The sequence below is a fragment of the Musca autumnalis genome, unplaced genomic scaffold (genome assembly GCF_047663935.1).
Source record: "Musca autumnalis isolate F117 unplaced genomic scaffold, ASM4766393v1 scaffold_4, whole genome shotgun sequence".
NCBI classification, from domain to species: Eukaryota; Metazoa; Arthropoda; class Insecta; order Diptera; family Muscidae; genus Musca; species Musca autumnalis.
Window position 1 is genome coordinate 36,014,093 of NW_027411977.1, and position 15,228 is coordinate 36,029,320.

The 15,228-nt window shown below is 41.0% G+C and overlaps 1 protein-coding gene across 14 annotated transcripts in view; it reads left to right on the plus strand.

Annotated features, from left to right (window-relative positions):
* Positions 1–15,228, plus strand: part of Exn (Ephexin) — a 408,096-nt gene that overhangs the window by 333,532 nt on the left and 59,336 nt on the right. For 13 of the 14 annotated variants that reach the window (XM_073980802.1, XM_073980796.1, XM_073980795.1 and 10 more), the window contains one exon: positions 10,345–10,442. In XM_073980802.1, coding sequence (XP_073836903.1) covers positions 10,345–10,442 — 98 coding nt within the window. Of the gene's footprint in view, positions 1–10,090; positions 10,282–10,344; positions 10,443–15,228 lie in introns of those variants that run through there. The other variant, XM_073980813.1, reaches the window with a different exon arrangement.

The following is a 15,228-nucleotide window of genomic DNA, read 5'->3' on the forward strand; positions in this document are numbered from 1 at the left end:
GGTTTTCAAACAGTTCGTCTGGTAAGCCACCGGCACCTGCTGCCTTATTATTTTTCAGCCGGTTTATTGCTGTTTTTACCTCATCTTGGCCGGGTAGTATACATTCAATACCATCTTCTGGGATTGGATCTGTGGCATCTTCGTCGACTTCGCTACTATTGGATACCAACAGTTTGGAAAAATGCTCATTCCACACTATCTGTATCAGTTACCAAATTACCTTGCTGGTCTCTACAGGAGGATGTGCCTGTACCAAAGCCACCAGTTTGATGCTTGACTCTTTGGTAGAATTTTCGGACTTCATTCTGGCTCCTGTACATCTCGATTTATTCACACTCCCGCTTTTCCATTTCTCTCTCTCTCTCTCTTTTTCCTGCGGAAGAGATGTTTCTCCTCTCTCCTTTTCTCCCGATATCTCTCTCGTGCGCTACGCATTGCTACGGATTGTAAAGTAGCCCTATATGCCGCATTTTTCTCTTCGGTAGCAGCACTACACTCCTGATCATACCATGGATTCCTTGGTGGAGGTCTCTGGTATCCAAGTATGGATTTTGCGGCTGTTTGCATGGGGTGGGCAATACTTTGCCATTGCGCTGATAAATTATCGGAATGAGGAGTGCTTTGATTAAGCAATTGGGCTAGTTGAGTGGAATATGCTGTGGCTATCTGTTGTGATTGCAGCTTACCGATGTCTAACTTTCGTGTTGTATCTGTTCGTACTTTGTTTGCTACCTTGAACCGGGTGCGTACCTTTGCTGCAACAAGGTAGTGGTCCGAGTCTATGTTTGCTCCTCGGAACGAACGCACATCCAACACGCTCGATGAATGTCTTCCATCTATCACAACGTGATCAATTTGATTTCTTGTTTTCTGATCTGGAGACAGCCAGGTGCCCTTATGGATGTCGAGATGTTGAAATCTGATGCTGCTAACGACCATGCGGGCTAAAGATATTCTCCTTTCCAATTTTGGCATTAAAATCGCCTAGAATAATTTTAATGTCATGAGCAGGACAACGGTCATATGTTTCTTCTAAGCGCTCATAAAATATATCTTTGGTCAGTTCGTCCTTGACTTCAGTGGAAGCATGAGCGCAAATAAAGTTGATGTTGAAGAATTTTGCTTTTATTCGAATTGTAGAAAGTCTTTCATACACTGGTGTGAAGCTGGAGACTCATGCTTTATGTCATGGCAGCTATATTACAGTGGCTACTATACAGCTCGAGGTATGTAGGACGGTTAATTCTGAGTGTTATACTACAATTTTTTGCCTGAAGTCTCCTGAGAAATTCGAAAAACGAACAAGAGAAATCGAATCGTTCTGCAACATGACAATGCGAGCTCTCACACATCGATTCAAACCAGCGCCTGTTTGACCGGACAAAACGTAGAATTAATGGGTCACGCGCCGTACTGCCCTGACTGGGGATCCAATGACTTCATTTGATTGCAGCACATCAAGAAAAAAAGGTGTGATCAACGATTTTCGTTGCTAGAAGATGCTGTAAAAGCGTTCAAAAACCATGTTATGGTGGTGTCTCATTCAATCCACTGAAAACAACCCAACGCATGGTCCCATGTCAAACTGTCCTAAGTACGCTTCGGCTAAAAATTGTCAAACTTTCCAAAAAATGTCAAATAACGCCTGGCTACACAGCGTGTTGCCTAGGCCAGAAGGTTTTTTAGTGTCCCTCGTATTGGTTATTTTCTAAAAGTTAGTTGAGTAGGCTTGGCAGAGCAGTTGAAAAGTTGCAGTGTATCATCAGGGCCTGTGCCACTGGTTTGGCAGATGTTTTGTACGGTTTCATCGATCCTTGCCCTATAGGACTTCAGACGGCTGCACCATCCTGATAGTTGTTTAAGGCATCTGCGACGGCATCAGTGTGAATGCTATTTAAACCTGCTTGATAGGCTTGTTGATCTTGGGCTTCTTGTAACGTTGGAGCTCTTTTTCTAGATAATGAAGATCCCTCCTGACATGCCTGAGTGGAGGGTCCTATCCAGATTATGGAGAGCCATCCTCTCGCGGTAACACTGGAGCAAGTGTTGATATACTGGAAGAATCTTTGTCTCCTCATTTAGATGGTCCACTGAAGACATGAGGAGGCACCCTGTTGCAGTTCTCAGGGCGGCATTCTGACAGGCTTGAATAGTATTCACGCACCAAATTGGCGCCGCTTAGCTTACCACAGACCGACCTATTGATATATATTAGGTCAACAAGGTTTCTTTATCTGCACCCCAAGTACTGCCGTCCAGGGACTTGAGGACCTTGTTCCTACATCTCAGTTTGTCGCAGATAGCTGTGGCATGTGCGGGCGAGGTGAACATGCTGTCGAAAGAGATCACTAGAATTTTGCGGTTGTCGAAATTCTGTTACCATCGACCATAACATTCAACTCTATTAACACCTCTGCCGTGGTGCCATGCGGAATACAGGAGAGATAGAGGTTAAACAGTTCCGGAGATATCACCCCACTTTGGGGAATTACCTGTTTCACTCCATGGGGTTTTGTCTTCTTGTTCCTGAATTCCACATACGACTGGTGTCCACACATATAATTGATGATCCAACGTTTCAAACTTGGCCGGAGAGTAGTCTGCTCACCGTCCTCAAACAACGTGGAGTGCTTGACAGTATCAAAGGCTTTTAATAAGTCAAGTGCCACCATCTCTATTCTATCACACGGCTCGCTCTGGTTGAGTCCTTGACTAATATGTGTGGCGTGCACAGCCTGTGTCGTGCTGTGCTGCTTACGGAACCCATGCTAATGATAGGCAACTGGATAGCTTTTTCTGACGCTAAAAAGTCTTTGATGCTAGCGACAAAATCAAAATCTCTCTGTGCGATTCACCTTTGCGTGCATTTTTGCTTGGCTTTAGCGGGGCCACCCTGCCCATGTTCCAAACTTCGGAAACGATGTGCGACAGGTTGAGAACATTAGTGACATACTCCACTCCCGGCTCATCTTGTTGTTTCTAGAGTTGGGCAATCTCGTTCAATTGAACGATCCGGATCACTAACACGTTCAATGGACACCGGTAATTTCTTTGACAAACTGCGTATACTTAATTTCACACATTGGTTTTTATGATGTTACTCATTCGTGTTTGAACGAAGACAGTGATCCGGATCGCTCAACTGAACGAGATTGCCCAACTCTAGTTGTTTCAGTATTACCATGGAGATTCCATCAGGGCCCAACGCTTTGGATGTTTTATAGTTCCTGATGGCATTCCCAACATCATCCATTGTAAACTGTGGTGGTTCATCTTCGGTAGGAAAGATCTGATGCAACGTAGTACTCCTGTTAACTTCCAGTGTCAGCTCCCTGACTCTGACCCTCATTTGCTAATTCCGTCGCCTCTGCTGGGAAGTTTGGTCATACTTCGGGTATTCGACCAGCAGGTATATGGCTATCGGCTGCAGCAGTGATGATGTCTCGCAACGTCCTTTCCGCTACCCGAACATCAGAAGGATTAGGCAATCCTCTGAAGCGAGGGCCGAATGCCCCATCTCATGATGCGCATTAAAGTCCCCAAGACCAGACGATTATGAACTTCCAAAAGTTTGCTAATGTTAGGCATGTAATCTGAGATACAGCTATTTCTCGGCGGAATGTTACGTTCAGCAACTCTTTCTTATACACCTGTCTGCCACACCCATACATTCCATGCATTCATTAGAGTCAGACTCAAGCGAGATAGGTACAGTCTGTCGCAAAAGTTAGTATACACCGTTGAAACCAAAATGTATTAGGGATAAATATCACTAAAACTTATTGAAAACAACAAACAATTAGTTTTGTTTGATAGACAAGAAGGTTGTCTTCCGTAATAACAATTAACCCCCAGTTTTTGTAACTTATTTTTGTTCGTTCGTCTATATTCGTAATAATTTAGGCATTCATAGCTTAGCCCCCAGATTACATACCCATCTAATTTTTCGTATACCCGTTCCATATATCGTTAAGGATCCCTCATTTAAAAATCAGCGCTCTACATTTGCGCTAAAGCGAGTAAATCGACATACAAAATTTGACAATTCGTGTGAGAAGAACAAATTTTTTTACAAAAACTGGGGGTAAAAGTCCGCAATATTTGCATACATTAGCAAATGTACGGTTCGAATCCCAAAAAGACCAAAATTTATGTCGCAAAAGTTAGTATACAACGGAGAATCCTCGTGGAACTGTGTACAAAATTCTTGATATTTTTGAACAAAATGAAACTAAATCTGTACTTAAGATCGTAAAGAGTATATTAATTGGTTTTAATGGCAGTTATAGTACTTATAGTGACAAGTCCAACGCACACTGGATCGTAAAATCCACAAAAATTGGTCATCTACAAATACAACAACTGTAGCGACAAAATTCCGGGTGTTATGTCCTGTTTATGAATTCTAAAGCCATGAAATGCTCAGAAAAGCTCTAAAGTTTCAATATGGGGTGATTTTGATCGAGTTTCGACTTGTCCTGTTTGAAAAAACGGTAATTTCTTGAAGGAAATCTTTATTTTTGAGGCCATTGTCCTTTTGAAACATGTAATAATCCTTAATCCTTACACATAAGGACTTTCCTTTTGACTTAATTTTCTCATAAATTTTGCCCCTTTTCATATTCCCACCAAAAGTAAATAGTAGGAAAACCTCAAGATCCGTTGTAAGCCCTACAATTATACTGTCCTACTGGCCTTTTAGCAGTATCGGACATGCTTCTCGTGTCCATAGTGTCTTATGTACTACTAATGTCTAATGAACTACTTCTAACTGATCCATTTAGTTGTATTTTGGTCCTAAGTGGAGCGAACACAGTTTTTCAGAACGTTTTTGCACAATCCATGCGTTATAACAGCAGAGAAAGCTCTGTATTAAAATTTTAAATTAGCTATCATATCCTTCTGTGGTGGGGGAGTATCACTGTAGGGCTTACACCAGAACTTGAGGTTCTCCTACTACTTATTTTTGGTGAGAATGTGAAAAGGGACATCATTTGTGAGAAAATTAACTGAAAAGGAAAGTCCGTATGTGTAAGGATTAAAGATTAATACATGTTTCAAAAGGACAATGGCCTCAAAAATATGGGTTTCCTTCAAGAAATTACCGTTTTTTCAAAGAGGACAAGTCGAAACTCGATCAAAATCACCCCATATTGAAACTTTAGAGCGTTTCTGAGCATTTCATGGCTTTAGAATTCATAAACAGGACATAACACCCGGAATTTTGCCGCTACAGTTGTTGTATTTGTAGATGACCAATTTTTGTGGATTTTACGATCCAGTGTGCGTTGGACTTGTCACTATAAGTACTATAACTGCCATTAAAACCAATTAATATACTCTTTATGATCTTAAGTACAGATTTAGTTTCATTTTGTTCAAAAATATCAAGAATTTTTTACACAGTTCCACGAGGATTCTCCGTTGTATACTAACTTTTGCGACATAAATTTTGGTATTTTTGGGATTCGAACCCTACATTTGCTAATGTATGCTAATATTGCGGACTTTTAATTGTTATTACGGAAGACAACCTTCGTGTCTATCAAATAAAACCAATTGTTTGTTGTTTTCAATAAGTTATAGTGATATTTATCCCTAATACATTTTTGTTTCAACGGTGTATACTAACTTTTGCGACAGACTGTATGTATTGAACAGACTGGTGTGATCCTTCCTTAATAAGTTGTAACCATCACAACGCTGTAAGCTGCAGTTGTTGTTGAGCTTGGTTTCCAGCACTTGCGCGACCTTGATCTTCTTCCGATTCATAAATTCCACTATTTCTTCGATCATACCTCGGAGTCCATTGCAATTAAATTGCAAAAAGGATGCATTTTCTGCGATTGGAACAACGACGGCTGGGGTTAAATGCTGCTCGTGCGGTTGCTGTTGAGAGACTGCTGGGGAGTTTTGTAATGACGACGACTCACTGGGGGCTGTGTTCGCGCAGCATGCAGCAACATAGTTCCTGTCGTAGTCCCTCGCGTGGACAAGGCCAGAGCAACCCCTTAGATGCACTCACTCCTGACATCTATTGCATCTCACCGAAGTTTAGATATGGGTGAAGATGCGGATGTGGCAAACCTAGCACAATTATATTGGTCCTGGGTTTTCCTCCGTCCCGGCACGGGACTGATGTGGACTACGTTCTAGATGAAATACACCATGCCCTTTGTCTTTGTGAGACTGGCCAGCGAGAGATCATCAAGTCCCACCACAAGGAGAGTGCCATACTCTTTCTCATCCCTGTGGAAAACTTTCCTACCTACTACCAAAGTCTCATTTTGCATGCCAAAGAATTCGAGCATGCGCTCCGATTTGAGTTAGCAGCCACACCCCCTGACGTACATTAAGAGGTCTCGGCTAAGCTTACTGTTGATTAGTTTTATTGATTCACGCCCTTGAAGTATGTGTTCCATAAATTTGTCGTTGACGATTTTCACCACCCAGACCCTATACTGGTGTCGATAACCCCATAACACAGTTCGTCTCTATACTGTATTTTATCTACCAGGCATAAGAAGATGTCGACTGCGTTCCTGTCTCCGCAGCCATCTTCCTCTTATTTCCAGAGAATTCAGTGGTCGGGGTCATTCTCTTCATTTTCGAACTCAGTTTTACGCCCTCTGCCAAAGTATAGTCGGGACAGTCACTTCTGCGTATATCGGGATATTTGAAGTTGGAAATCTTAACCTCTTCGCCGTTCACGGAGCTCTTGAAGAAACTTTAAATGAAAGGTGCTTACACCTGAAAAGCTTTTGCGGATTCTGAAACTATAATCTTCATAGATGAGAAAAATCAAAAACAAGCAAAGAACCCCTAAAAATGTCAACTTGAATCACGATTTATTTAAAAAGCGCTCCAGCGATTTTTTTTTTTTTGTTCTCATTTATGAAGATTGTAGTTTTAGGATCCGCAAAAACTCCCCAGGTGTAAGCACCTTCCATATAAAGTAGCTTCAAGAGCACCGTGCGCTTCCGAGGAAGTGCTGGGTGTATTATTGATATTGGAAGATACCTTTTTGCCTAGTCCTTCCTGACGTTATGACGTTATGTTGTGAGCTTTACGACACCCTCGCTTAGTTTATGCACCATTTTGGGAGATTTCTACAACCGCAGTATTAATTTAGCTATTGTTGTCAGACTTGGAGTCAGGGTCGCTCCCAGTGTCTAATATTTGGATCAAGATTATACTCCATCTAAGCTTTCCTGTCTCGTTTTTTTTTAATTTTTTCATTTTCTCTTTGGGTTGTGGGCTTGTAGTAGTACCTTCGACCACAGATGCCAAGACACCCACATCTGTGGGAGATAGTTGCTCATGATCGCATGATGGCGACAAGGTGTAACTCACAGGCAGATCACTGGTGTCAATACCTTCAAGGGAGTAACCGATTTGGTCCAAACGTGGTACCTTATATTATTTCTTACAGCCTCGAATTATGTCCGAATTTCGACTACATCGGGTACCTTCCACACAAAGTTTAGAAAGAGTGCAGTTTATGGACTAGTCTGGGATTGTTTTTAAATTGTTGGCAACATTTGTATACCCTCAGCATTTATGCTAACGAGGGTATATACACTTTCATACGGGCAAAATGTGCCTCGACGAAATAATGGTTTTAGACCCCAAGTATGTTTAGAGGAAATGTGTTTTAGACAATTTGGAGTCGATTTAGCAATATCCGTCCGTCTGTCTGTCTGGCTGGCTGGTACGCACGACAACTCACGAACGGATGTACCGATTTAGTCCAAAATTTGGCCTTCGTACTATTTTGTCCAAACTTAGTTTAAGTTCGAAGATGGGCCATATCGGGCCACTCCTTCCGGTACCTCCCCACAAAACTTCGAAAATGTTCGGAAAATGTGTGCGTAAGATAACACTTGAAAGAAGTAACAAATTTGCTGCATACTTTGCACATCGCAAAATTTCTACAAGACTTAGATGAGGTTCCACTATGGACTATGGACCTCCCACACAAAATTTCGGGAAAGTTCAGTTTAGGACCTGCTCTCGAATCACTTTGATTTTTGTTGCAGCAACTTGTATTCACTGCCCTCCATACGACGGTACAAGTTTCAAATAACCCCTATGACACCGGGTGTAGTGGTTGGAGCGCAAAATAACTCTCGAACGGATCTGCAGATTCGGTCCAAAATGTGACCTTCGTAATATTTTGTGCAATCTTAGCTTAAGTTTGAAGATAAGCCATATCAGTCCACTCCTTCAGGTACCTCCCCCACAAAAGTTCAAAAATGTTCGGAAAAATTGTGCGCACGATAACTCTTGATGGGAGTGACCGAGTTGGTCCATAGTTAACACATCTTAATAAATCTACCAGGTATACATCACTTTGGAATATGGACTATATTTGCTCACTCCTTCGGGTACCTCCCACACAAAATTTTGGATAAATTCACTTTAAGAACTGTTCTCGAATCACTTTGGTTTTTGTTGCAACAACTTGTATTCGTAGCACCAATTACGATAGTAAAAGTTTTTTTAGAGGCAAGTCCATACTTCTTGAGAAAATAGCCCGAAAGTTGTAAAAAAACCCCTATGCACCATATGTAGTGGCTGGAGAGCTCGAACCGAATACTGCGTTCGTCCGTACTTTGGATATTGTAATATTTCTTTGAATATTAGATGAAATTCGAAGGTAGTGCTAATAGGTCTACTCCTTCCTGTACCTCCCCACAAAAGTTCGAAAATATTCGCTAAAATGGTACGCACGATGTCTCATAGACTTTGCAAACGATTTGGTCCAAACTTTAAATCTCTAAATATTGTCAAAACTTAGTTTACGTTCATATTTGGGCCCTATCTGTCCAATCCTTGTGCTACCACCCACACAAAAAATGTTCAACATTTTTGTGTGGTTAAGGGTCTTTTCGAGGATCCTTTGTAAATTTTTACCAAAAGTTATCCTAGTGGACCTGTCATAAAAAAGCCCTATCTATCGATATCCCCGCAAATGTTTGAGCTTTAATCCTATTAAAACTTTTGTCGGTTCATACGCCCAAAACTTTTGAAAACCCTCCTAAATTCATAAGTTTTTTGGGAAAAAGTACTTCAATCCACACAGGCTGAGGGTATATCTCTGTCGGCAAAGCTGTCGACTGATACTTTTTTACTTGTTTGTATGCAGTTCAGTAAAAACGGTTCAAATATCTTCGGGGCGAATCCATACTTCCTAAGAAATTGGCCCAAAACCTCAAAAAACCCCTATAGACATCAGAAGTATTGTGTTTGCTTGATTTCTTTAGGTTCGAGACTGAGGGTATGTCTCTGTCGGCAAAGCCGACTGATACTTTTTTACTTGTTTTTATAAGTTTTTTTTAATATTTTTATTATTTTTTTTCTACCAACGAGAACAATTTTCGCCTATAAAATAAAATAAACTTTCACCCTGTGGACAATATTTTCATTCAAATATTGCATGTCCTTTGGCTACAGTTCAACATTTACGTTTGCCTTAATATGCAAATCAATTTCCGTACTCTACTTTTTAGGCATAACCTTGAAAATGTGTTTTAACTCCATAAACAAACCTTCAACCCGAAGCTATTCTAGAACAACAAAAAATAGAGCACACAAAAGCCAGAATAACCGATTATCAAATTACAAGACACACCATAAATATAAACAATAAATTTCTATTTACTTTTCCAATCATCCACCAGCCTTTATTATCTTCCCACAACAAAAACAACCTCCACAAGTAAACAATCTGTTTTATCAAAATTTTACACTTTCGCAATGGAAAAGCATTTTTTGTTTTTTGTTACATTTCACAATTGGTTATCGGTTACTTATCTCGGTAAAGGGAATTCTGCTTATCGATCCATTCGTTTGTTTGTTTTTATGTACAACAACAGAGTACCTACCCAAAACCAGCAACCAACCTCCTTCATTCATACACACTATGGGAGAACCATAGCCCAGTAACCCAGAACTGTTTTATTTACACGGTTTTTTGTTTTTGGTTCAACTGATAACTAACTAATCATTGAGTTTTGTTGTGCCTTTTCTACGACATGCAAACTACAACAACAAAACATCTAAAAAGAGTTAAGAATGCAACAACCACGAGGAGACGAGGGGTAGAAATGCTTGGCCTAATCAGTCGTATCGTAGTTATAGTTGAGATTTTGTAATGAAATGTTCAAGTATTGTTGTAGTCCGCTACGCTCCCATTGCAATCAGCTGTAGTAACGCCGCAGCTAAAGATAGTTCGGTTAGCATGGAAACGGCATATTTGGAAACACATTTTGAATATCGGTAGTTTTGAGAGGATTTTTTATTAAATGTGATTTTTTAATAATTTCTTGTTTTGAATTTTAGTGTCTGTGAAAAAGCCCACAAAAGTCCCAACTGGTGCCGGCGAGTACGCGAGAAACGTTTACATCATCAACGTAAATCAAGGAGTTACATCGAAGATGGTAAGTTTGATAGATATTTACAGAAAAATGTGTTTATAGTGAAGATGTTATTTGTATTACTTTGTGATTTACCAAGATACATACATACCTACTTATCGTATTAAAAACCGTATACGATCGGATAAAATTTCGCCTCAATTTTTCAAATCTTTATATTTGCTACCAATATTGATTTGATTGTAAATGGTTGGAACAATGTGATAAAGCCAACATTTGTTCATACAGTAGAATTCCGATAATACCCTCGGCCTTAAAGGCCTGGGTACATAAGCAGTATCGTCTGCTTGCCTGCTTCATTTCTGACATGATAAAAAAGAAAGATTAACTAAGGAATAGCCAATTTAGAACTAGGTTGCCCTTTTCTTCGTTATTCTTTTATGTCAGAAATTAAGCAGTCAAGCTTTCGTAATATTTTGTTCAAACTTAGTTTAAGTTCGAAGATGGGTTATATTGGTCCACTCCTTCCGGTTCCTCCCCCACAAAAGTTCGGAAATGTTCGGAAAATTTGTACGCCCGATAACTCTTGAAGGAAGTAACCGATTTGGTCCATCCTTTGCACATCGTGAAAGTTCTACCAGACTTAGATGAGATTCAATATGGACTCAATCGGTCCACCCCTTTGGGTACCTCCCACACAACATTTCGGAAAAGTTCAGTTTAGGACCTGCTCTCGAATCGCTTTGATTTTTATTGGAGCATCTTGTATTCACTGCCCCCATACGACGGTATAAGTTTCATCAGGGGCCAGTCCATACTTCCTGAGAAAATAGCCTGAAAGGTACTAAAAAAACGCAAGATAACTCTCGAACGGATATGCCGATTCGGTCCCAAATGTGGACTACGTAATATTTTTTGCAAACTTAGTTTAAGTTCGAAGATAAGCCATATCGGTCCACTCCTTCAGGTACCTCCCCCACAAAAGTTCAAAAATGTTCGGAAAATTTGTGCGCACGATAACTCTTGATGGGAGTGATCGATTTGTTTTATACTTTACACATCCTAATATATCTACCAGATATACCTGGTTCAAATATGGACTATAATTGTCTATTGTTTCGGGCACCTCTCTTACAAAATTTTGGATAAATTCTCTTTAAGACCTGCTCTCGAATCACTTTGATTTTTGTGGAACCAACTTGCTTTCGCTGCCTCAATTACGACAGTAAAAGCTTTTTCAGGGGCATGCCCATACTTCTTGAGAAAACAGCCCGCAGTAAAAAAAGTTGTAAAAAACCCTTTAGCGCCATATGTAGTGGCTGGACAGCTCGAACCGAATTCGAAGTTGGTGCTTATAGGTCCACTCCTTCCGGTACCTCCCCAACAAAAGTTCGAAAATATTCCCTTAAATGGTACGTAGACGTATTAACCGATTTGTTCCAAACTTTGGATCTCTAAATATTGTCGAAACTCAGTTTATGTTCAAATTTGGGTCCGATCCGTCCAATCCTTGGGGTACCACCCACACAAATGTTCAACATTTTTGTGTGATTAAGGGTCTGTTCGAGGATCCTTTGGACTTTGTTACCGAAGATTTTCTAGTGGCCCTATTTACAGCGGTATTATGTTTTTCGTGGGCTAGTGTGATAAAAAGCCCTATCTATCGATATCCCCGCAAATTTTTGAACTTTTATCCTATCCATACTTTTATCGGTTCATACGCCTAAAATTTTGAAATCAAACAATCAAAATTTGAAATCAAATTGTTCGCTAAAATGTTGCGCACGATAACTCTCGAAGGGAGTCTAGATCAGTCCACTCTTTCGGGTACCTACCACACAAAATTCCAAAAAAGTGAAGATTTCCTCTCCAAAACAAAATTTGTAAAACTGCAGTTTAACAGCTAATCTCGGAACGTTTATAATTTTTTTCCAAAAAGTTCTTCTTGCATGCTCATACTTCCTGAGGTAATGAATGGCCCAAAAGCTCAAAAAAGCCTGCCGGCGCCAACTAAACTGAGTAGTATGTAAGACCACCCTCGAAGGAGAAACCGATTTGTTCGAAAAATTCTCGTTTTAGCATAGTTTTATATTATTAGTCCAAATATCGACTACATCGGACCACTCTTTCGGGTACCTCCCACACCAAGTTTAGATAGAGTGCAGTTTAGGGACTAGTCTGGGATTGTTTTTTACATTTCTGGCAACATGTTTTCTATGCGAACCTATCTAAAACGGTACAAGTTTTTTTCGGGGCGAATCAATACTTCCTGAAAAATTGACCCAAAAACCCAAAAAGCCCCTATACACGTCAAAAGCATTGTGTTTGCTTCATTTCTTTAGGTTCGAGGCTGAGGGCATATCTCTGTTGTTGTGTTTGTTGTATCAGCATAAAAACCTACGTAGAAGCATAGGTTTGATGCGGGGTTAGCAGCCATTGGCCGAAACACTATAGTTTCAGGTCAATCCGGTACGAAAGAACCCGCTGCCGTGGGATTGCTGTCGGCACAGCTGACTGATAATTTCTTACCTGTTATTTCCAAATTACATACATATGTACCCAACAAAATACTCGAGGGTACAGTCGAGACTTCTCTCATGTTACTTTTTATCGCTAAGTTCGAACGGCGTGTCTTACGACACCACTTGTATAGGCGTTTTTCGTGGCTCATGTACTCAGCAAATGAGGGGATTTGCCACCTCCGAAAAATGTGATGTTCCGGTTAGAGTTTAAACCGCAGACCTTCCGAGTGCAAGGCGGGCGGACGTGTTTACCACTGCACGACGGTGGCTCCAAAATGACTAAGGTTCATATTAGAGCCTAAACAACGGGCCAGCACCGGGTCAGTTAGTTACACTTAAACAAAGTTAAATATGGTCTCACCTTTGGCATTTGTATCACTGCTTCACCAATGGAAGTGGTGAGCATTCGCGTTGCATTTAAGGATTACCAGAACTATTCTCCGCAGCTCGACCAGCAGCTCCAAAAATTAAATAGAAGGGTTATGTTATCCTATTTTGAGGGGAGAAAACCATATAGGTTTTGCTGCTTAGGCCACACACCTTATTTTTACACAAATAAAGTTCCTGGACTAGTTCGATGTCGATATCTACGGTCGAGAGAATATGCAGAAGTTCGGCTGCAGCAGCTTTCACAATGATGCATATTAATCTGCACAAAGCTTGCTACGTCTGTCTTATGGTGCTTTGAGAGGACTAGATTAATCTGCACAAAGCCAAGCTCTTACTTCTTCTGTCATATTGATTCTTTGGAGGGATTCGAAAGCATAAACTTGTCAATTAGAAATTAAGGACCCTCTCGACTACTTACAACATAGTCTTCTCCAGTACTATCAATGGCAATATTTAAAGCAAGTCCACCATCCTTCGGAGAAGTTCGGAAAGGAATTCTCCAACTTCTCATCCATACATAAGGGTATACACCGATTTTTTTTCAGCAATTAATGACCTTGATATCTTTGTATAGGGCTGACTGCCGTTGCTCTGATCCACCACATCTGAGATGACTATATACCTGAGATAACCCTCGGTTAGCAAGCAATGACCGTCACTGATCCGCTCTTTGGCATCAGCCCTGTCAATGATTAACAGCCTAAGTTCACTCGGAACAATCCGTAGCGCAGCACTTTCAACATACTTTAGTTTACCTCTGTTTGGGATTATGTGATACGAATTGGAAAAGCATTCAAACCTGCCAGAATGCCGGCCTGAGAACAGCAACAGGGTGCCTCCTCAAGTCTTCAGTGGACCATCTACATGAGGAGGCAAAGATTCTTCCAGTAAAGCAACATAATGAGATGCTTTCGTTGCAGTACTTGCTTGGGTGTTACCGTGAGAGCCATCACCATCTGCTGGCTAAGCCCGACACATTCAGGCATATGAGGAAGGATATCCATGCTCTAGAGGGAGAGGTCCAACAATATAGGAGAGAACCCCGAGATCAACAGGCATATCAAGCAGGTTTAAATAGTATTCACACGGATGCAGTTGCTAAGGTCATAAGCAAATATAGTGTGAATGAAGTCCTCCGAATACATCCCCCATCTATCACAGCTGAGGAGCGTCAGCTGCCACGACAAACTAGATTAGTTTCGGCTCAACTACGCTCGGGATATTGCAGTCGCCTAAATTCTTATTGGGCGGAAATCGACCGCGCCGTGCAAGACATCTGTTCAGTATGCGGCCTGGGTCCGTTCGACACAAAACACCCTTTCAACTGCCCCGCCAAACCTACTCATTTAACTCCAGTGGATCTGTGGTTTCATCCCATCGGAGCAGCCACTTTCCTGGAACTGGAGATAGACCCAGAGCCATATAATAATAAACACTGTTACAACAACAACAACACAGAAGAATTGGCCGGCTGTGACAGCGCCAACTTCTTCGTGGCGGGTTGGTAGTCCTCAGATGATCGGATCCTCTTCACAATCACTGGTTGAGATTTCAGATTGACCGTCTAAGGACTAGCGTCCTTTGACGCTGTCACATTGCTTCGTCTGCTCACGTTTGCACATAAATCGGATGATTTCCCTCTATTCATCAACTGACTCACCTTTAGATATTGGAGTTGAGGCACATGGCGAACCCAGCAAAACCATCTAGGCGATTTTTATTACAGTCGTCGCCTTTTTTTGGCTTCTTTTTAGTCTACTTAAACAACTATGACTTAGACGCCTTATTCGAGGACATACCCTTTCCTGAACAAGAAGTTCTCTCGGTCGTCACAGCCTTCCTGCTGTTGAACTGCGAATTTCACTGATAGGAAGTTCCCTCGTAGCTATGTGTGGATAGTTTCTCTTGAACTTCCTCAAACACTTAGGGTTCAATCT